General features: G+C 41.7%; 3 protein-coding genes across 3 annotated transcripts in view; 1 reads left to right on the forward strand and 2 right to left on the reverse strand.

Moving 5' to 3' along the window:
- Positions 1–1,849: 1,849 nt before the first annotated feature.
- On the reverse strand, positions 1,850–9,388 carry LOC139337204 (fatty acyl-CoA hydrolase precursor, medium chain-like). The gene is made up of 13 exons (XM_070971691.1): positions 9,313–9,388; positions 4,850–5,042; positions 4,621–4,762; positions 4,220–4,353; positions 3,926–4,079; positions 3,727–3,831; positions 3,534–3,626; positions 3,269–3,412; positions 3,097–3,174; positions 2,867–3,014; positions 2,632–2,781; positions 2,438–2,513; positions 1,850–2,255 (listed from the first exon to the last, which is right to left on the reverse strand). Exons 1-13 carry the CDS (start codon positions 9,386–9,388, stop codon positions 2,072–2,074), a joined length of 1,677 nt encoding a protein of 558 aa, XP_070827792.1. The 3' UTR covers positions 1,850–2,071.
- Positions 9,389–10,540: 1,152 nt separating this feature from the next.
- LOC139337205 (fatty acyl-CoA hydrolase precursor, medium chain-like) lies at positions 10,541–15,618 on the reverse strand. Its single transcript, XM_070971692.1, has 13 exons — positions 15,534–15,618; positions 13,305–13,497; positions 13,076–13,217; positions 12,680–12,813; positions 12,386–12,539; positions 12,190–12,288; positions 11,991–12,089; positions 11,732–11,875; positions 11,552–11,629; positions 11,322–11,469; positions 11,087–11,236; positions 10,902–10,974; positions 10,541–10,691 (listed from the first exon to the last, which is right to left on the reverse strand). The coding sequence occupies exons 1-13, from the start codon at positions 15,616–15,618 to the stop codon at positions 10,541–10,543; spliced, it is 1,650 nt and encodes a 549-aa protein (XP_070827793.1).
- A 3,317-nt stretch (positions 15,619–18,935) lies between these two features.
- The window catches only part of banp (BTG3 associated nuclear protein), a 39,018-nt gene continuing 36,385 nt past the window's right edge, over positions 18,936–21,568 (forward strand). Inside the window, exon 1 of the mRNA XM_070971690.1 lies at positions 18,936–19,482. The gene's annotated coding sequence lies outside the window, so the exon portion shown is untranslated. The remainder of the gene's footprint in view (positions 19,483–21,568) is intronic.

Raw genomic sequence — 21,568 nt, forward strand, 5'->3', positions numbered from 1 at the left:
CTGACCAGAGAAAAGTTTGGACACACCCTCTCATTCAGTGTGTTTTTCTTATTTTCTTCATTGTAGATTGATACAGAAAACATCCAAACTTTGAAATTACACATGCAATTATATAGTAAAGAATAAAGTATAAACAAAGCATAATATGTTCTCATCATTGCATTTGTTTCAGTCTCTAAGTATAAAATACACTGGGTGAGTATTCCTTTGAAGCATTTGCCTCATTATGGCAGTCATGGTTGGTCTTTGTGCTCAAGGTTGGCTCAAGCTTTGCTGGTGACCTTTGGGCCTTCTCTTCACTGCCTTTTTCTTCCTCTGAACAGTGGCTGCACATACTCTGTCTGATTCATGCCTTGGTATCGGAGAAGCGACCAGTTCTTTGTATCCTTGGCTAACCCCCATACGGCTAAGCCAATCACACAGCAGAATTCCACTGGGCTGTGGGAGTGATTTCTCTTTCTTATATGAGTCAGGGGTTTGCAGCACTGGTGGGACTGCTGCATGAATCAGGTCATCATGAATCGCTCGACAAAAAGCAAAAACAAAAAACATGACTGAAGAAGACCAACAACAGGACGAGAATTGCTTGGGCCAAGAAAAACTAGAAGTGAAAATCTGAACTTTGTTTTGATGAGTCCAAATTTTAGATTTTCGGTTTCGACTGATGTGTCATTGTGAGATGCAGAGAAGGTGAATAGATGGTATCTGAATCTGTGGTTCCCGCCATGAAACACTGAGGAGGAGGTGTGATGGTGTGGAGATGCTTTGCTGGTGACCATCAAAATTTAAGGCACACCAAGTCAGCTATCAAAGGCTGTCAAAGCATTCTGAAGTGGCATGAGATCCCATCTGGTTTGCAGTTAGTGGGAGCATCATGCTTTTCAGGAGGAATTGGATTCATAAAACAAAATGCAAGTGCTTTGTCAACATTATTGTTATGTCATTTTCACACTTAGTTTTTTGCTCAGGTCCGAATCAGTTGATAAGTTGGTGAACTTGCTTCATTTTCTCCTTTGTTTTAATTGTCTCTTCACATGGAGAAAAATCCAAGCTTGCCAAATGTAGCACTACGGGCTTCATGAGAATAATCACCTCACTCATTAGGCAGATGTGTCTGGAATGGGAGTAAGAACGTAAACAGAAGAAGAAGGCTCCGAAAGAGGTCCACTGGCCAAATCTAACGTGCCACCGAACCACCCTAAAACAGGGACGAGTCAGGGCCACTAAGAAGATCGTGGCACCAAGTATGAAGAGCACCAAAAGGTATGTTAAAGCAAGCAAACATGGGCTCTTGATATTCTAAAAATATTGAAGATAACTGAAACTGGCTCGAAGTTCATCCCCAGCTCTCTTAGTTTAGTTAAGTTTGTTAACAGATCCTCGCTAGCTGACACTTTGAAGGCCAGTTTATCTTCCTGGTGCCGAAATGATACATTGTATGAGACACGTACAATATAATTTAAACAATGAGAAAATAAATAAATAAAATAAACGTACACAAGTCCTGTGAGCTACGAAACCCAATATAGCAAACAAGCTCCTGTTGACACTATCCAGTGTTAGTGACCCATGATCGCTTCTCGAACTGAAGTGCTGGACCCATGAAAAACCCTGGTGACAAACTGGGCTGGTAACACACATTAACCCTTTCACAACAATGGCCAATGTGTGTGTGTTCCCAACTTTGCCTGTTTGTTGTGCTCCTGAAAATTTGATACAAACCAAACCTAACTGAATAGTACAAGATCTCACACGTCAGCTTCAAAAGATTTTGATTTAATCTTTGAACAAAATCATAAAAAAAAAAAAAATTACATATGCAGACAAACACACCACATACATCCTTTTGAGCTTTTAGATTTCATGAAAGTATTCCCTGAAGCAATATGCCATGGATTCAAAATGAACTGTTAAAATACTCTACTGTTGCAACACATAACTTCATTCATTATTCATATCACATTAGTTTTAACAGTGGTTTCACAGTGTGTGTGATGCAGCTTTGAATGATTTGTTTAAGATGGAATCAATAAAAAAACTTGAAGGAATGGAGAAAGGAGAGGCGACTGTTCTACAGCTCGCTGTGCTCCTTCTCACTAAGTTGTCGGATCTTCTCCGGGAGGGTCTGAGTGAAGAAGACAAACTGGTCCTTCTTCAAGTGCTGACCAGCTGCCTGCTCCTTTGCACCAATTCTCAAGTAGCCTTCTTCTGCTCCATACTTTGGCCAATGGACAAGACCTTTCCCATTAGGAGACCTACACACACACACACACACACCCACACCCACACACACACACACACACACACACACACACACACACACACACACACACACACACACACACACACACACACACACACACACACACAGTCAGTCAGAGACAAGTTCATCTTATCTCTGTGTGTATTGTAACTTAGAATGAGGGTTAATTCCTACCCTGTGCGAGCAAAGTTGCCCCAGTATCTCATCATGGTTTTGCTCAACTGCTCCTCCTCCTCAGAGCATGCACCTTCTGTAAAATGATGATAATAATGATAATCTGGTGAAACACTTTGCACTTTACAGAAGCAAACCCAGCTCTCTGATGGGCTGTTGAAATAATGATTTTTATTTTATTTTATTAAATTTACCAGGTAATTTGACATGAGTAGTTGTGAAGCAGAATCCGAGTACTGTGAAGATTTCATCTGTATGGTCGCTCCTAACAAAGCTTGGCCTTTTTGCCTGCAGGAATTTGGGAGGATGGAGGTACTCGTACAGGTACACAGAGGCGCCTGCATCTAGTAGTAGACAAATGAGTGAGAAATTATGTTTTTATGACAGTTTCTGACAGTAAATAAATAAATTCTTGTGTAAATAAACTACCTCTGTGTGCATTGGCAGCCTTGATGGCTGGAATGGTGAAGATCAAATCTCCAATCACCTCAGTGAACCCATCTCTGTTTTTCACACGATCTTCACCGGTTCCAACATATTCATCCAATATCAAATCACGTAAGATTGCATGGTTGGGCTTGAGAAAATGAGCAACATATCTGTCAGACAAGTTTGAGCAAACAGAATGGCATTGTACTGTCAGGCAGTCTCTTTCTTACATCAGGGAAAAAGATGGAAATCGTGTTCATGAGCTGCTCCCGATCCATTCCCTCTGTCCAATTTGGAGGAGCAAAGAACTGAGGGAACACACAGCTGCTATTACAGTACCATTTCAAACAAAGCACTTTTTTATGACCTCATCTGGGAATCTGTTTCAACATCCACACTTACATCAGCAAGCATCCAGCCCCCTTCATGATCATTAACACCAGTCATGAACGGCACAGTGAGAAGATCATGTTTATGGAACAGCTCATCCACAGGTTTTCTCAGGAAGTGTCCATCAACATTTATGGGATATCTCACTCTTACATTCTTGAGAGAATAAAACGTTTCAAACAAAAAGTTGAGATAAAGACAACATAAAAACAGCTACATCATAATAATCTCATCAAGTCAGTCAGTGTCAGTTCTACATACAATATCTCACCTGCACAATAGTCAAAATAGCACTAATATCAAGGTTTTTGATGCAATCAGCCATCTTCTCTGTGCTTTCGAGGCTACAGCCAGATACATTTGCTATCATCTGAGGACAACAATTTAGAAAACAAAGATGTTGTGATATTGTCAATATTGTGAACAAAATCAAAATACATAACACACACAAATGAACACTGATAATCCACCTGAGTCACTGGCAGAGGATCATTTCCTACGAGTAAATCCATTGCAGCAGTGCCACTCTCAGCAATGGCACGGTGGACCAGACCATGAGACAGTGGTGAGAGAAGCTGTTGAATTAAGTGACAGGAAAGAGGAAAGTGCTGTGAGCAAACCTGTGCAATACTTGCAACGATGGTGCATTATCTGTAGAATGATCCTTACTAGGAGGGATGCGCTCACTCCACCAGCAGACTCCCCAAATACAGTAACTAAATCAGGATCTCCTCCGAAGTTGTGAATGTGCTCCTGGGTCCACCTCAAAGCTTGGATCTGGTCCAGCAGACCAAAGTTTCCTGACAAGTGCTCGTCTCCAGTGCTGGAGAGAACATGTAATTATTGTCTACCAGGCTACGTTTACACCAGCTGGTAAAAGTGACTGCAGTTTTGAACTGTTGTCACATGAGGCACAGATAGCACGTTCATTGTAACTGTGCTTCGTGACTTGTGGCTTTTTACCTGAGAAAGCCCAGAAGTCCCAAGCGGTACTGGATGAGAACAACAACCACATCCTGGTATGCAGCCAGAGCGGAGCCATCAAACTTTGAAGCTGACCCCAGAGTAAACCCTCCACCATGGATCCAGACCATGACCTGGTAGGAAATAAGCACATTTTTACTTTATTCTAACTGAGCTCATAAGAATATCAATTAAACTACATCAAACCTCACAAAGAATTAAATCTGAATAACACACAGATCTCATGGTGACAAATTGAGTATTAAGAAGAAATCCCTTTGCAGTCTGGCCATCATAGATTCTTCAAAAGCAATCAAGTCAGTTCATCCAAGAACACGATCCAAAGCTGAATCTTAGTGAGGGAGCAGCACCATGTCAAACCTACAGCAAAGGGTTCTTACTGGGAGCTTGGCATTGGGAGCTCTGTTTGCAGGAGTATATATATTGAGGTAAAGACAGTCTTCTGAAATGTCTGGGACATCTGCCAACAGCATACCCATTTGTTCGAGTAGGTTGTAAAAACGATATTTATTCTGAACGCACCTGAAAAAGAGACGTTTTTGTCAGTACAGACTGAACATTATTTGTCCGAATGGAGTGTGCAACAACTGACGGGCATGATTGCCTTACATGGGTGGCTGCTGGGTGGCGTCCCTCATTCCTTCCCATCCCTCCACTGGTTGAGGTGCAGCCAGTCTCAGAGCAGGGCCTATGGGTGGCTTGGCAAATGGGATACCCAGGTAGGCATGGACCCCAGTCTCCTTCCCCTTTACACTCACATATGCACCTCTCAGGCTGCCGAGCTTTGTGTGGACTTCAGGTTCTGTTCGGATATTAGGACATAGTCAGAATCACAATGTGACACTTCACACTTTATCAAGTCAATTTCCAATTCCAGTAAAAAATATCATCATGCAAATATACAACACTGTGTTGTTGGTTGGTGGAGGCTTATGTTGCAAGTGGCAAGTGTTACATAATATGTAAGATGAGGGGGGCGCTACTCTGTCGGAGCGACTCCTGACAAGGCTTGGCGTGTGAGAGTGGACTAGCGTGTATGTTTTTTATGTTTTTTATGCTTGTTTTCCGCAAATTTCTTGTCCTTCCGAAATGTTCCAAGAAACAGTGTTATACCTGGCCTGTGCCCTGCTCCTGATCACCTGTTTATGGCATGTAAATGGACTCCACTCACGACCGGCGCAGCCGTTCACCACCAACCCAGGTAGGCTCGCCTACTTACGGGACTACCTGCTGGAGCGGAGCCGCTCTCTGTCAGAGCCAGCGGTGACATCTCTCCACGCTGACAACATACATCCGGAGAATATGAAGGAAAAGAGGGTCGAGAGGGGGGATAAGGAACAGACTGAGGAGGAGAGGAAGCCGCCTACCTTTACCTGCCATAACCCTGTCAAACGTACGATCGCTCCGGAATAAAAGCGAGGAGCTTTCCACCCTGATCCAGTACGATTGGGACTATCAACAAACCAGTCTTTTTTGTTTTACAGAGACATGGCTGTCTGAAGACGCTAACTCTGATGCAAACACTATGAACTGATGACCGTGTCCTTCAGACCACACTACCTACCCCGAGAATTTTCACAAATAACTGTGATTTTAGTTTATGTACCAGGCCCTGACTTTAGTCAAGCCGCCGAACACATATCAGACTGTTACAACAGAGCTGTCAGTCAGACTGGAGAGCAGCCAGTGTTTGTACTGGGGGATTTTAACAGATGTGACATCGCCACACATCTGCCCGATCTGGAACAATATGTCACAACTCCCACCAGACTGCAGAAAATACTGGACTTATGTTATGGCAATATCCCTGGTGCATATATTTCAAAGTCTCGACCACCCCTTGGACGCTCTGACCACAATGTCATCCTTCTGTTGCCAAAATACAGATCACAACTGAAAACAGGGAAACCCATAAAAAAAACAATCAGAGTCTGGAATAATGAGGCAACAGAAACGCTTAAAGGTTGTTTTGAACTGACAGACTGGAATTTGTTTTTTAATGACTGTGATGATGATTTTAACATGCTGACAGATGTGCTGACTTCCTATATTTTATTCTGTGAGGATACTGTCACTCCTACCAAACAAATAACAATACATCCAAACAACAAGAAATGGGTGACAAAGGACATGAAAATCTGCCTGGTCCAAAAGAAAAAGGCCTTCTTACAAGGAGACAAGCTGAGGGTGAGGGAGCTGGAGAAGGAGTTCCGGAAGATGGCGAAGCTGGCTAAAATCCACTACAAAAACAAAGCGGAGCAGAAACTAACATCAGGAAATGCAAGGGAGGCATGGCAGGGGTTAAACACCATGATGGGCAGAGCCCCAAAACCTGCAGCGGTTAACTGCCCAGACCCCACCTCCTTTGCAGAACAGCTAAACACCTTCTTCACCCGGTTTGACAGCAGCAGCAGCAGCAGCAGCAGCAGCAGCAGCACACCAATCACCTGGACCTGCCCACCTTCCATCTCTCACCAAGAAGAAGCCCTCACCATCGACGAGCAGCTGGTGACCTCCATCCTGCGCAGAGTAAATCCACACAAGGCCTCTGGCCTGACAGGCTCAAAGGCAGGGTGCTCAGAGACTGCTCCACCCAGCTAAGTGGAGTCCTCACCAGACTTTTCCAGCTCCTTTTGGACTACGGGTGTGTCCCCAGTCTGTGGAAAGACCATCATCCACCATCATCCCTATTCCCAAAAAAACCCACCCTAAAGAGCTGAAGGACTACAGACCAGTGGCCCTGACCTCCGTGCTATGTAAATGCATGGAGCGAGTGGTAGGTGACTGCCTGTCAGACATGCTCTCACACAAGCTGGACCCCTTTCAGTTTGCCTACAAGGCAAAACGTGGAGTAGAGGATGCACGTCTCACACTTTTAGATACTGTCACCAAACAACTGGACTCTGCACACCCCCATACCAGGATTTTATTCATGGACTTCTCCCCTGCTTTTAATACTGTACACACAGACACCCTACTGCACCACCTCTCAAACCTTCAGGTTCACCCCACACTGATTTTATGGATTCAGAGTTTTTTACATGACAGACCACAGCAGGTGTTCTTAAATGGTTTTAAATCCAGCAAGTTGATTTTAAACACAGGTGTTCCTCAAGGCTGTGTTTTATCCCCCATTCTCTTCTCTGTGTACACCAACAACATCTCTTGTAACAGTGAAGGAATGACTCTTTTAAAATATGCAGATGACATGGCTCTGGTGGCTCACCTACCGGACAGCAATGCACTGACCCGTTACCAGCTGACGGTCAACAACCTTGCCCAAGCTTTTGATGAAAACTCTCTTAAGCTAAACATCTTGAAAACAAAGGAGTTGTGCTGTGGGGGCAGAGGTAAATCCCTGACACCCCTTTTTACACCCCTCAGTATCCAGGGTCAGTCTGTCGAGCAGGTAGACGTTTTTAAATACCTGGGAACCGAGATCGACACCGACTTGACGTTTGCAAAACATGCAGACTCCATGTACAAGAAAGCACAACAGCGCCTCCACCTGCTGAGGAAACTGAGGACTTTTAATGTCAGCAGAAGCATTTTAACCCTGGTTTACATTTCACTCATTGAATCCATCCTCACTTTCAATATTGCATCCTGGTACAGCTCCCTCTCCACTAAACACAAAACAAAACTCTCCCGTATTGTTAATCAGGCCAGCAAAATCATGGGTTCACCACAAACTCATATCTCCGAAATGTATAAGCGCTCTGTGATCAGGAAAGCCACCCTGATCACAGAGGACCCCTCGCACCCCCTCCATCACTCCTTCCAGCTACTTCCATCAGGCAGACGCTACAAAGTCCCACTGGCCCGCAAAAAGATCTATAAAAAATCCTTTATTCCCTTTGCAATAACCACCCTGAACAACATGAAATAAGACATTGAACAGTATATATATCTGGCATGTATTGGCTGCTGTTTCCTTTTAACATTTCACTTGTCATCTGTCTGTGTGATATGTACTGTATTTTTGTTTGAGCCTTGTCAAAGGAGAATTTCTGTCACCGTCTGGGACAGACAATAAAGTCTATCTATCTATCTATCTATCTATCTATCTATCTATCTATCTATCTATCTATCTATCTATCTATCTATCTATCTATCTATCTATCTATACAGCAACTTCCCATTTGACTTCAGCTGTAGTGAGCCATGTGCAAGACGCACTGTTCCTGTCTCCAAAGCAATTTGACGATGCCACCTGGGGCAGGTAGGAAACAGAGGGAAGGGAAGCATATTTTTGTTTGTTTGTTTGTTTGTTTTTCATTAAACACCGTGATATGTAGATGGTTTGCTGGATCAAGTAAATCAATAATTGTAAAGACTCCCAGTCACCTATTCAAACTGGCTCTGTGCAGGTCAGGGTGCACAGCTACACCCTGGGTCCACTGTGGCCCATTGAATACAGTTGTGCAATGCAATCAATGATGCATTTTGAGTGTTAATATCCTATCTCAACACAAAAGGTTTAAATGATTGGACTAAATTACATGCTGGTTGTTTATGTGAAATTACGCCCTCATTGTTCCTGTTTACAGTTGAGTTTATCTAATCTGTAGGCTAAAATTAATATGATCAATATCGTGTTATTACAATAGAAATGACGGTGAAAACTGAAAAGACCATGGTCATTAAAAAAAAAGTAAAACATGACTCCATTCTGGCATTTTTCCACCGCACTGGGTAGCCTGTGATATTTTTTCATAAACCCACAGTCATTCCCATTTTCATGATGTCCTGCATGAGCCTGAAGCCAGAAGACAAGCCTAAATATTACAAGTGGAAACCTGCCTGGGTCTTTGGGATATGAGATTCACCTTTGGACAAAATGAGCTTGTCCTGTATGTAGGTAAAAGGTAGCCTCGTTTAAGGTGCAATAAAACGCCAACGGTTAAAGTGACCCATCAAGTTTAACTACTGATTCATGCTGTGAGAGATACATTTTTTTAAAGTGTATACTATGATGTAACTTGAACTAACAGTGCAGTCAGATCTACAAGTAATGTGTTCTTGTTGACGCCGACATCATCGTGCAAAGAAGGCAGGTTTGTCTTACTTACCATGTAGGTCTGCAGCAACGCAGAGAAATAAAACAGACGTCAATAAGAAAAAAGTTTGCTCTGCACGGAACTTCATGGTGATCGTCTGTGTGCGGACTGAAACACTCTGCTGGAAAAGTGCAGAAACGATGTCACCTCCTGCGAACCTCCCCTTTTAATACTGACCGAGGCAGTGCTCCACCTAATGTTACGATATGATACGAGTCATCAGATTTTACACGAATATCCGAACATCATCCTGCCCACTGACCTCGATGGCTCAAAGTGATTTCTGTTGAAAGGTTTCTTTCATCTGTCTTTCTGTAAACTAAAACAAAATATTGTACTTGACTGTCTCGGTTAAATAAGAACCCTATCACTGACTTGCAAAATTATTACACTTCCATCAAGACCAAGACAAAAGAAAAAATATGTTGTTTGCAGGAGAGAAGAATATCTCCCATGAGCCACATATATGCAGGTGATATTTGGAAACGTAATTTTTCAGAGTAGCAATGAGTATATTGTTGCACCTGACCAGAGAGAAGTGATTTAGAGAAAAACACTTAGAGAAGTGTTTTTCTTATTTTCTTCATTGTAGATTGATACAGAAGACATCCAAACTTTGAAATTACGCATGCAATTATATAGTAAAGAATAAAGTATAAACAAAGCATAATATGTTCTCATCATTGCATTTGTTTCAGTGTCTAAGTATAAAATACACTGGGTGAGTATTCCTTTGAAGTATTTGCCTCATTATGGCAGTCATGGTTGGTCTTTGTGCTCAAGGTTGGCTCAAGCTTTGCTGGTGACCTTTGGGCCTTCTCTTCACTGCCTTTTTCTTCCTCTGAACAGTGGCTGCACATGCTGTGTCCAGTTGTACTGTACTGTGTCAAGCGACCAGTTACATCATTAAAGAAATAGTACATATGCAGGCAAATGCAGTGGAGGTATCTGATGAAGTGCCTTTCTACCACATACATCCTTTTGAGCTTTTAGATTTCATGAAAGTATTCCATGAAGCAATATGCCATGGATTCAAAATGAACTGTTAAAATACTCTACTGTTGCAACACATAACTTCATTCATTATTCATATCACATTAGTTTTAACAGTGGTTTCACAGTGTGTGTGATGCTGTTTTGAATGATTTCTTTAAGATGGATTCAACAAAAAAAACTTGAAGGAATGGAGAAAGGAGAGGCGACTGTTCTACAGCTCGCTGTGCTCCCTCTCACTAAGTTGTCAGATCTTCTCCGGGAGGGTCTGAGTGAAGAGGACAAACTGGTCCTTCTTCAAGTGCTGACCAGCTGCCTGCTCCTTTGCACCAATTTCCAAGTAGCCTTCTTCTGCTCCATACTTTGGCCAGTGGACAAGACCTTTCCCATTAGGAGACCTACACACATGCACACACACACACACACACACACACACACACACACACACACACACACACACACACACACACAGACACACACACACACACACACACACACACACACACACACACACACACACACACACACACACACACACATACACAGTCAGAGACAAGTTCATCTTATCTCTGTGTGTATTGTAACTTAGAATGAGGGTTAATTCCTACCCTGTGCGAGCAAAGTTGCCCCAGTATCTCATCATGGTTTTGCTCAACTGCTCCTCCTCCTCAGAGCATGCACCTTCTGTAAAATAATGATAATCTGGTGAAACACTTTGCACTTTACAGAAGCAAACCCAGCTCTCTGATGGGCTGTTGAAATAATGATTTTTATTTTATTTTATTAAATTTACCAGGTAATTTGACATGAGTAGTTGTGAAGCAGAATCCGAGTACTGTGAAGATTTCATCTGCATGGTCGCTCCTGACAAAGCTTGGCCTTTTTGCCTGCAGGACTTTGGGAGGATGGAGGTACTCGTACAGGTACACAGAGGCGCCTGCATCTAGTAGTAGACAAATGAGTGTGACATTATGTTTTTACGATAGTTTCTGACAGTAAATAGATAAATTCTTGTGTAAATAAACTACCTCTGTGTGCATTGGCGGCCTTGATGGCTGGAATGGTGAACATCAAATCTCCAATCACCTCAGTGAACCCATCTCTGTTTTTCACACGATCTTCACCGGTTCCAACATATTCATCCAATATCAAATCACGTAAGATTGCATGGTTGGGCTTGAGAAAATGAGCAACATATCTGTCAGACAAGTTTGAGCAAACAGAGTGGCATTGTACTGTCAGGCAGTCTCTTTCTTACATCAGGGAAAAAGATGGAAATCACGTTCAGGAGCTGCTCCCGATCCATTCCCTCTGTCCAGTTTGGAGGAGCAAAGAGCTGAGGGAACACACAGCTGCTATTACCATTTCAAACAAAGCACTTTTTATGGCCTTATGTTACAGGCCTTATGGCCTGTAACAATTCAGCATCCACACTTACATCAGCAAGTATCCAGCCCCCTTCATGATCATTAACACCAGTCATGAACGGCACAGTGAGAAGTTCATGTTTATGGAACAGCTCATCCACAGGTTTTCTCAGGAAGTGTCCATCAACATTTATGGGATATCTCAAATTTTGATCCTTGAGAGAATAAAACATTTCATACAAAAAGATCAGATAAAGACAACATAAACACAGCTACATCATAATAATCTCATCAAGTCAGTCAGTGTCAGTTCTACATACAATATCTCACCTGCACAATAGTCAAAATAGCACTAATATCAAGGTTTGTGATGCAATCAGCCATCTTCTCTGTGCTTTTGAGGCTACAGCCAGATACATTTGCTATCATCTAGAGACAACAATGTAGAAAACAAAGATGTTGTGATATTGTCAATACTGTGAACAAAGTCAAAATACATAACACACAAAAATAAACACTGATAATCCACCTGAGTCACTGGCAGAGGATCAACGAGTACATCAATTGCAGCAGTGCCACTCTCGGCAATGGCACGGTGGACCAGGCCATGAGACAGTGGTGAGAGAAGCTGTTGATTTAAGTGACAGGAAAGAGGAAAGTGCTGTGAGCAGCAAAACTGTGCAATACTTGCAAGGATGGTGCTTTATCTGTAGAATGATCCTTACTAGGAGGGATGCGCTCATTCCACCAGCAGACTGCCCAAATACAGTAACTAAATCAGGATCTCCTCCGAAGTTGTGAATGTGCTCCTGGGTCCACCTCAAAGCTTGGATCTGGTCCAGCAGACCAAAGTTCCCTGACAAGTGCTCGTCTCCAGTGCTGGAGAGAACACATAATTATTGTCTACCAGGCTACGTTTACACCAGCTGGTAAAAGTGACTGCAGTTTTGAACTGTTGTCACATGTGGCACAGATAGCACGTTCATTGTAACTGTGCTTCGTGACTTGTGGCTTTTTACCTGAGAAAGCCCAGAAGTCCCAAGCGGTACTGGATGAGAACAACAACCACACCCTGGTATGCAGCCAGAGCGGAGCCATCAAACATTGAAGCTGACCCCAGAGTAAATGCTCCACCATGGATCCAGACCATGACCTGGTAGGAGCACATTTTACTTTATTGTAACTGAGCTCATAAGAATATCAATTAAACTACATCAAACCTCACAAAGAATTAAATCTGAATAACACACAGATCTCATGGTGACAAATTGAGTATTAAGAAGAAATCCCTTTGCAGTCTGGCCATCAGAGATTCTTCAAAAGCAATCAAGCCAGCTCATCCAAGAACACGATCCAAAAGCTGAATCTTAGTGAGGGAGCAGCACGATATCAAACCTGCAGCAAAGGGTTCTTACTGGGAGCTTGGCATTGGGAGCTCTGTTTGCAGGAGTGTAAATGTTGAGGTAAAGACAGTCTTCTGAAATGTCTGGGACATCTGCCAACAGCACACCCATTTGATCGAGTAGGTTGTAAAAATGATATTTATTCTGAACGCACCTGAAAAAGAGACATTTTTGTCAGTACAGACTGAACATTATTTGTCCGAATGCAGTGTGCAACAACTGAAGGGCATGATTGCCTTACATGGGTGGCTGCTGGGTGGCGTCCCTCATTCCTTCCCATCCCTCCACTGGTTGAGGTGCAGCCAGTCTCAGAGCAGGGCCTATGGGTGGCTTGGCAAATGGGATACCCAGGTAGGCATGGACCCCAGTCTCCTTCCCCTTTACGCTCACATATGCACCTCTCAGGCTGCCGAGCTTTGTGTGGACTTCAGGCGCTGTCAGACATGTGATAGTCAGAATCACAATGTGACACTTAACAGAAAAACACAAAAAATATCATCATGCAAATATGCAACACTGTGTTGTTGGTTGGTGGAAGCTTATGTTGCAAGTGGCAAGTGTTACATAAAACAGCAACTTCCCATTTGACTTCAGTTATAGTGAGTCATGTGCAAGGCGCACTGTTCCTGTCTCCAAAGCAATTTGACGATGCCACCTGAGGTTTTTCGGGCATTTTACTTCCCAACTACATTTTTTCACTACTGGAGCTGGAATTTTATACAACTAATGATTTGTTCAAAAATTTCTGACAGATTAATCATCAATGGAAATAATTGTTAGCTGCAGATCTAAAGGTGACCGTGGGGAAGCATAGGTTTTTGGTATGTTCCACTGTGGCCTATTGAATTTGCAGTTTTGCAATGCAATCAGTGATGCACTTTGAATGTGTTAACATCCTATTTCAACACAAAAGGTTTAAATAATTTGACTTAATTGGATGTTTATGGATGTTGGATTGGATGTTTATGGATGTTTATCTATTTATGTGAAATTCTGACCTCTTTGCACATTTTTAAAGTTGTGTTGATTTAATCTGTAAGCTAAAATTCGTGTTACTATCATAGAAATGATGGCGAAAACTAAAAGTTATTAAATAAGACATAAAATATAGCTCCATTCTGGCATTTGTCCCCCACATTGAGTAGCCTGTGATATTTGTTCATAAAGCCACAGTCATTTCCATATTCATGATGTTCTGCATCAGCCTGAAGCCAGAAGACAAGCCTAAATATTACAAGTTGTTAAATTCCTGGGTCTTTGCGACATGAGTTTCACCTCTGGACAAAGTGAGCTTGTATGCATGTAGGTAAAGGGTAGCCTTGTTTAAGGTGCTTAACAAAATAATAAGGAGTTTAACAAAACAGTTGCTCATAAAGTTTAGCTACTGATTCATTACTGTGAGAGATGCATCGAAAAACAGGTATCCTGTGGCTTGAGTGTTGTAACTCGAATTAACAGAGCAGTCAGGTCTACGAGTAATGTGTTCTTGTTGATGCCGAGTTTTAAGTTGGATATTCGACAGACATTCGCTCCTAAGCCGCTCCATGTAAAAAATTAATAATAATTATTTGGAGATTGAAAATGTAAAAACAAGATGTGTATCTCATGCAGCCAGTGGAGTACTATCATCCCACACAGATTTTGAATCCTTTGGTCACATGACCTGGGAGCTATTGAGATAAAATGCTAATATTTACATGTAAAAAATTAATAATAATTATTTGGAGATTTAAAATGTTAAAACAAGAGGTGTATCTCATGCAGCCAGTGGAATACTATCATCCCACACTGATTTTGAGTCCTTTGGTCACATGACCTGGAAGCTATTGAGCTAAAATGCTAATGTAAATTAATGAAAAATTGCAAAAGGATGTAAAATGTAAAAAGAATAGCCTAACTACAAACGATGGGGATAAAAAAAAAACATAAAAAAGTGCGACAAAATCTCACTTGTCAATAGGCTACCAGCTCCTTCTTCCCTCAAACGTCGGCTATCGAGGTGCTGCTGCAAGTACTCGCTGTGCCTGGGACACCTCTTGTTTTTACATTTTACACCTTTTATAATTTTTTATTAATTTTTCATGTGTAAATATTAGCATTTTAGCTCAATAGCTCCCAGGTCATGTGACCAAAGGACTCAAAATTAGTGTGGGATGATAGTACTCTACTGGCTGCATGAGATACACCTCTTGTTTTTACATTTTACACCTTTTATAATTTTTTATACATTTTTTTTATATGTAAATGTTAGCATTTTAACTCAATAGCTCCCAGGTCATGGGACCAAAGGACTCAAAATCTGTGTGGGATGATAGTACTCCACTGGCTGCATGAGATACACCTCTTGTTTTTACATTTTCAATCTCCAAATAATTATTATTAATTTTTTACATGGAGTGGCTTAGGAGCGAATGTCTGTCGAATATCCAACTTAAAACTAACTTCACTGCGGTAGGTTAGTCTTACTTACCATGTAGGTCTGCAGCAACACAGAGAAATAAAACAGACGTCAATAAGAAAAAAGTTTGCGCTGCACTGCACTTCATGGTGGTCATCTGTGTGCGGACTGAAACATTGTACAAATGTAACTATAACTAATCCACCGCCTCCTGACATGACCCCGCCTCCTGGCTGCTATGGATGTTATGGAAAAACTTAAACAAAAACTTGTTTGACTCGTCTGTCTTTATTTTAGAATAAATAAGCATTGCATGCATTCCATGCCATATTGTTACATTCCAATTTTGACCCAGATGAAAGTACAAATATTTTGTTTGTGCTGGACAACATTGATGAGGGGTTGGGAACTGTAGTTGTTCAGAATGTCAATGCACAGCTGATCAGAGAAAGTTAGAACCACAACACAAGTTTGGAGAAGAAGGGGTTTCATGGTTGACATCGGAATCAGAACCAGAATTGGCTTTACTTGCAAAGTATGTGTGCACACACAATAAATGTGACTCTGGACTGAACATTAAATTGAATGTATTTGCATAGGGAAAAAAGACATACTGTACAGCTCAACCAAGATGCAAAGAAAAAAGGCAGAACAATAAGTTCAGCAGTGCAAACATAGCTTGTGTAACTTAGGTAAATCAATATTGGGTGTATACTGAACATACAGTTTGTGTTGTTTTTAGCTACAGCCTATGATGGCTTGTTACTTCGGAGACATATATCCTTGCTGATGAGCGTAAGGCAAATTCTCCCTGTTGATCGTTGAGAGTTGCTAATTCACAGAAGAATTACAGTCTCGGTGTGATCAATCAGGTCTCTTTAATAAATACAGCATGGAGGGAAGACTCATGCAGAGTGTTATCTGAATATCTCCACAATGTCTTGGCTTTTATACTGTCAAGCAACAAAGGACAACTGGTTGTCACATGCAGCTGGTATTGGTAAATCAATCACAACGCATTTCACCCTAAACCCTAAATTTCCCCCTTCATCCTGTTTCCCTCATTGAATGTCCTGTTGTCCTCGTTCTCACTTTAGTGAGGAAGGGCCACAAAAAGTTTACAATTCATAGACTGATTTGTGGGATTAGCAAGTCATCTAATTCCTGCATTCCTCCCTTTTGACACAAAGTGTCAACAGAACATATTTAGGAATTACATTAAAATCTCAAGTTTAGAAAATCATCAGTGCAGATCCCAATGAAAACAAACCAAGATTACACAAATTCATCATCTGATTCACTGTAAGGGTTTCCTGGTACCCATTCTGACACAGGGTGAAGCTCTGGTTCATCATTATTACTTGGTTTTCTCTCCTCCAACTACCCCATTTATCCATTTATATATCAGGGCTCACATGCAAGTAAGCGCACATGTACAGAAGCATAACAATTCAAAAGACAATGAAAAAAGGAATAAATACATCTTTTTCTCCTGATCAACTGCTTTATTTTGGCTGTTTTGATGCCATCTTCTTCTGGGGTCTCCTGACCATGTGTTGGTGGCATGCCAATGCCACTTCTCCCCTCTGCTACTGAAGCTGGTAGAAGTAATGCAGACAAGAGGTTAATAATGAGACTCCTATGGGCAATTGGTTTGCCTGTAGAAGTAAAGAAACCATGATTTTTCCACAAAGCATGGAAGTTATGACAGACATTAAAAGCACATTGAGAATCTGTGTAGACTGTGATGGTTTGTCCTTTTCCTAGAATGAAAGCACGGGTTAGTGCAAACAATTAGGCTGCCTGAGCAGATAGATTATTAGGCAATCTGGCACTTTCAACTACATTGTGTTCCGTACATGTGGCATAAGAAACACAAGAGGAGGGGATCCTCAAGGCAGAACCTGTGACAAGGAACACAAAGTCAGGCTTACACAGGTGACACAATGTCAACCACCTCTAAACAAGAATGAGGTTCTCCGTCTTCAGTTGTAGGAAGCAGAGTTGATGGGTAAAAGACAGAACAGTGTTTTAAGATGACATGCAACATTGTCAGTAGAACATTTTGCCAGTACAGTGGTCTTGCTGGTGAACAGAACATGCACAACAAGTGGACACATAGCAACAATGTCAGCTGTGGCCGAAACTGCCTCAGTAGCGGCTGCTACAGCCCTTAGGTGTGCTATCATAGCTCTTTCTGTCGTGGAACGTTGTTTTGAATAATAACCTATCATGGGACTGTGTGAGGACTGCTGGCATGATTTCTTCAGGTGTTGCCAAGAAAATTAAGGGGGAGAAATGGCCATGGGCCTGAGCTTGTCCAGTGACAGAGTTCTGGTTAGAGTCTGCAAGGACTTCTGTTCTGAGTCATGGCAGGCAGCCCAATAATGACCACCATCAAGGCTGGATCTAATTCCAGCCTTGGTACAAAGCTCAAACCCTTCACTCAGAGACTTCAGACTTCCAGGGACGAGGCACTGATGTGCACTCATCAAGGTCAAAACATGTTTGAATCAGGTTGTAAGAAATGCTACATACTCTATATAAGGAATACACACAGCAACACAAAAGACGGTTATGTAAAGTTCCTAAAAGCTCCTGCATAGCAAATTAGTAACGCATCACTTACATCATCTCTAATCAGACGATTTCCATACAGGTGCAAAATGAGAAGAATAAGGAACCACCAGTGAAGAATGCATTTCCTATGCAATCCAATGTGCTGGTGCATAACTTATTTAACAGCTATGTAGCTTCCCAGTTATTTTTAAAGCTCTCATTGATGAGAGGAGAATTTTCAAAGCCACCTCTCTGGGCAACCAAACCAGCTCACCAACTTCTGCCTGCCTTCCAATCTTTGGTTCTTGTTGCTCTTCTCAGACATGCAGGAGCCTGCATGACAAATGACTGTCGCAAGAGGAAAACACAGGAGGAGAGCGCCATAAGGAAGAGGAGGAGAATGAGGGACACCATCACCTGCAAGCAGTGCCAGTGGGAGCAGAGCCACGGCCACTATGACTCCACCACCATGGCTGAGTGGAGGGCTGCACTTGAAGCCCAGGTGTATGGAAAAAGAAAGATGCTCCACCTTGACAACTATGTGCACACTGCACATTATCATTTGTTCCATGTTCCATTCCAGTAATAATAGTATGAATAATGATGTATTACATTTTATTCTTTTAAATTATGAGCTATTATTTTCTATTCTTTTGTGGCATTACATTATATTCCTGTTGATGTGTATATATAATTGATTACAATGAACACCCACAGATTGCTCAGATTTCAGTACTGTTTTTTTTTTTTATTTGTTTATAATACATTTTTATTAAGATGACGCAATACAAAAGTGTGTTCTTTTTCATTCAAATACAATACACCAAACCACTAGGGCAAGTTATAGAGGATAACGGGTCTGACTGCAGACTAGAAGCTTTCGGTTTCAGCTCGGTCATGTTTTCACCGGACTGCAACGCTTGGTACTGTTATACGTACCGGAGAACAGCCTGGGCAGCAGCTCGGCATGACTCAACCTCTGAAGAAAGCTACGAATTCAATTCATTCTTCGCCACTCCTGACATATGCAGGGCGTTGCCAAATTAAAAATTTCTCATGGCACACCTGTACATTCACTATTAAGTAAACGTTTATCTCTTCAGTGGTGACAGTCCGCTACTCCGTCCAGAAATTCAAATCAGCACAATGACTTACATCGAATCAACCTTAGATAATATAATATGAAGCGATTTGCTAAACAGCTCAAACCATATCAACGTTAAACAGTGGCCTCCTGTTGACTGAAGAGTCCTACTCTTAACGTTAAATCTGCTGATGAGTTTACGTGCTGGTTCGACTGTGCTGGCTGGGGGCAGCATCAGTGTACGAGCTGCGCCAGAGCTGCACCGAATGAGCGAAGCCTCCATGTGAGGAACACGCGAAGGGAAGCGCTCATCTCTCGCGAGGAACGACGCCGTTATCGGAATCTCTACAAACAACACGAGAATTCATCATTCACACGGTAATATAACCCAATCTTGCACGGTACATGTGTTGTGTGCCAGCAATGGGGGGAAGAAGCTGAATCAAAATCATATTTTAGTGTTATTTCTTCAAAGAGTTTCCGATTATTTCGTTACATTCAAGCGGCCTTCAGGCCCAACTAGCATGCTAACCGTCACGCTAGCTAAAACAGCGACTCGTTTGCACTGGTTCAGCTTTAGCGTTAGCTCGCAAACCTGCAAATCCGATTTGGAAGTACCAGCTAACATTAGCTAGCATGCGATTCTGTTAGGACTAGTTAGGAAACGTTAATATAAGATGGAAGTATTTGCTGGAATGCTGCAGTAGTAACGTTTGTTGGGGTACATTTAGTGAAATTACATTAATGTATCGCCGCCAACACGTAAAGTTCGACTGTTTCCTTACGTAGTTTTATTTTGCCCATATTTCACATCGCTAAGAGACCCCTAGTCAGTTAGCTCGGCGTTGCTGTAGCATAGTTGAATTTTGGAGCAACATACGAAGCTAAACTCAGATGGCCAGACTAGCAAGACGTTACCAGCGCTGTGTGATATTTTCATAGTCGTAGCAGCGGGGGAGATGGGTAATTTTCTACATAAGCAGGGTTTTTACCCAAATTGTACCACAAGATAACCCCTCTCCCCAATGCTACCAGAGCTAACTCAGTGCTAATAATACGCGAGCGGGTTTTTTTTAAGCGTAATGCTGGTTACAACGGAAAATGACATGCTTGTGTTCGTAATCGCGAAATTACAAGAATGTAATCGTGCTGGATTGAAATTTGGCCATTGATTTAAAACTAACCAGAGGAATTGACCCAGGCGAAGGCGGGCACAAAATGTGTTTGGGTACCATATTCCCCACTGTTTTGAGAGGGTGACACAGACACGACTACAGTGACCCGTAAAGAAAACAATACTTATCGGTAGGATGCAGTAACCACTGAGCAGCTACTTCCTTATACTTTTTAACGTCTTTGTAGACGCTGTGTAAAATGCAAGAAACGCAAATCACTTGCTAACAAGCTGTTAACTGACAACGGTTTTATGAAGAGTTCCTGAACCCATATAGTAATCTCCTTCATACAATCATGTGTTCACAAAGTGGTGAACCTCTCTCCATCCTTGCTTGTGAATGACTGAGCCGTTCCAGGATGCCCCTTTCATACCCAATCATGATACTATCGTCTGTTACCAATGAACCTGTTTACCTGTGGAATGTTCCAAACAGGTGTTTTTGGAGCATTCCATAACTTTCCCAGTATTTTCTTGCTCCTGCCCCAACTTATTTGAAGTTACATTAGCGAAGTCCATTAATTATATTGACTTTTTACTGTTATTGAGTATATGTCAAAATGGAATCCACTGTGGGGCCTGCAGACAGTTGCAATTTATAAACATGGAAGTGTATGTTTTTCACCAGACACATGAGGTGGACAGCTAATAAAGCATGAAATATGTCTCTACAGGTTAGAATCTGAAATCTCACTGTAGTCACAACTGTCTTGTTTTTAAAGGAAAGTTATCATTGCTTTAAATCTTTCTTTGCAACCTCTTGTACATGCCATTAAAGAGTTTTTTAGTTTAATATAAAGTCATGTCTTCTCGTAATGTAATTAGTGCAAAAGCTGAATGGGTCTTATAGAGTTTGAGATTACTTCATTTGTTTGACAAGCTCATCACATTTGAAATGTATAATCTCCAGTAGGATTCTGTTGCTAAAGAGGCTGCAACAGACACAGCAAGAAGATATTGGGCTTTAAGATGAGATAGAACTTTATCAATCCTCCACCGGGGAAAATGATGTTACACACAGCAGCAATAGAAGCAGGAATAAAAAATACAAAATAAAAAAACACAACTATATGTATGAACATTTTATACAAAAAGGAGTGTAAAAAATAATAATGCTAATGGGAAATTACACATGGTAAGGTATGGATAATTAAGTACAGTGTTTTGCACTATTGTGCAGGAGTGATATATATATGTAACACAAAAAATGCATAGGATAAGATATTGCGCGAATGTAATAGCATGATGTTAAACATAAACTCACAGTAGTGCAAACAGTATGTATGTGGA

This window comes from Chaetodon trifascialis, chromosome 10 (assembly GCF_039877785.1).
Source record: "Chaetodon trifascialis isolate fChaTrf1 chromosome 10, fChaTrf1.hap1, whole genome shotgun sequence".
Taxonomy (NCBI): domain Eukaryota; kingdom Metazoa; phylum Chordata; class Actinopteri; order Chaetodontiformes; family Chaetodontidae; genus Chaetodon; species Chaetodon trifascialis.

Excerpts from the sequence above, each read along its gene's own strand:
- LOC139337204 (XM_070971691.1), bottom strand. The coding sequence starts at position 9,388 with ATGAAGTTCCGTGCAGAGCAAACTTTTTTCTTATTGACGTCTGTTTTA. Across the intron at positions 4,763-4,849 it reads GCCACCCAGCAGCCACCCAT|GTGCGTTCAGAATAAATATC; the intron begins GTAAGGCAATCA and ends TCTCTTTTTCAG. Across the intron at positions 3,832-3,925 it reads GAGTGAGCGCATCCCTCCTA|CTTCTCTCACCACTGTCTCA; the intron begins GTAAGGATCATT and ends TTAATTCAACAG.
- LOC139337205 (XM_070971692.1), bottom strand. The coding sequence starts at position 15,618 with ATGACCACCATGAAGTGCAGTGCAGCGCAAACTTTTTTCTTATTGACG. Across the intron at positions 13,498-15,533 it reads TGTTGCTGCAGACCTACATG|CGCCTGAAGTCCACACAAAG; the intron begins GTAAGTAAGACT and ends CATGTCTGACAG. Across the intron at positions 12,090-12,189 it reads ATCCTCTGCCAGTGACTCAG|ATGATAGCAAATGTATCTGG; the intron begins GTGGATTATCAG and ends TGTTGTCTCTAG.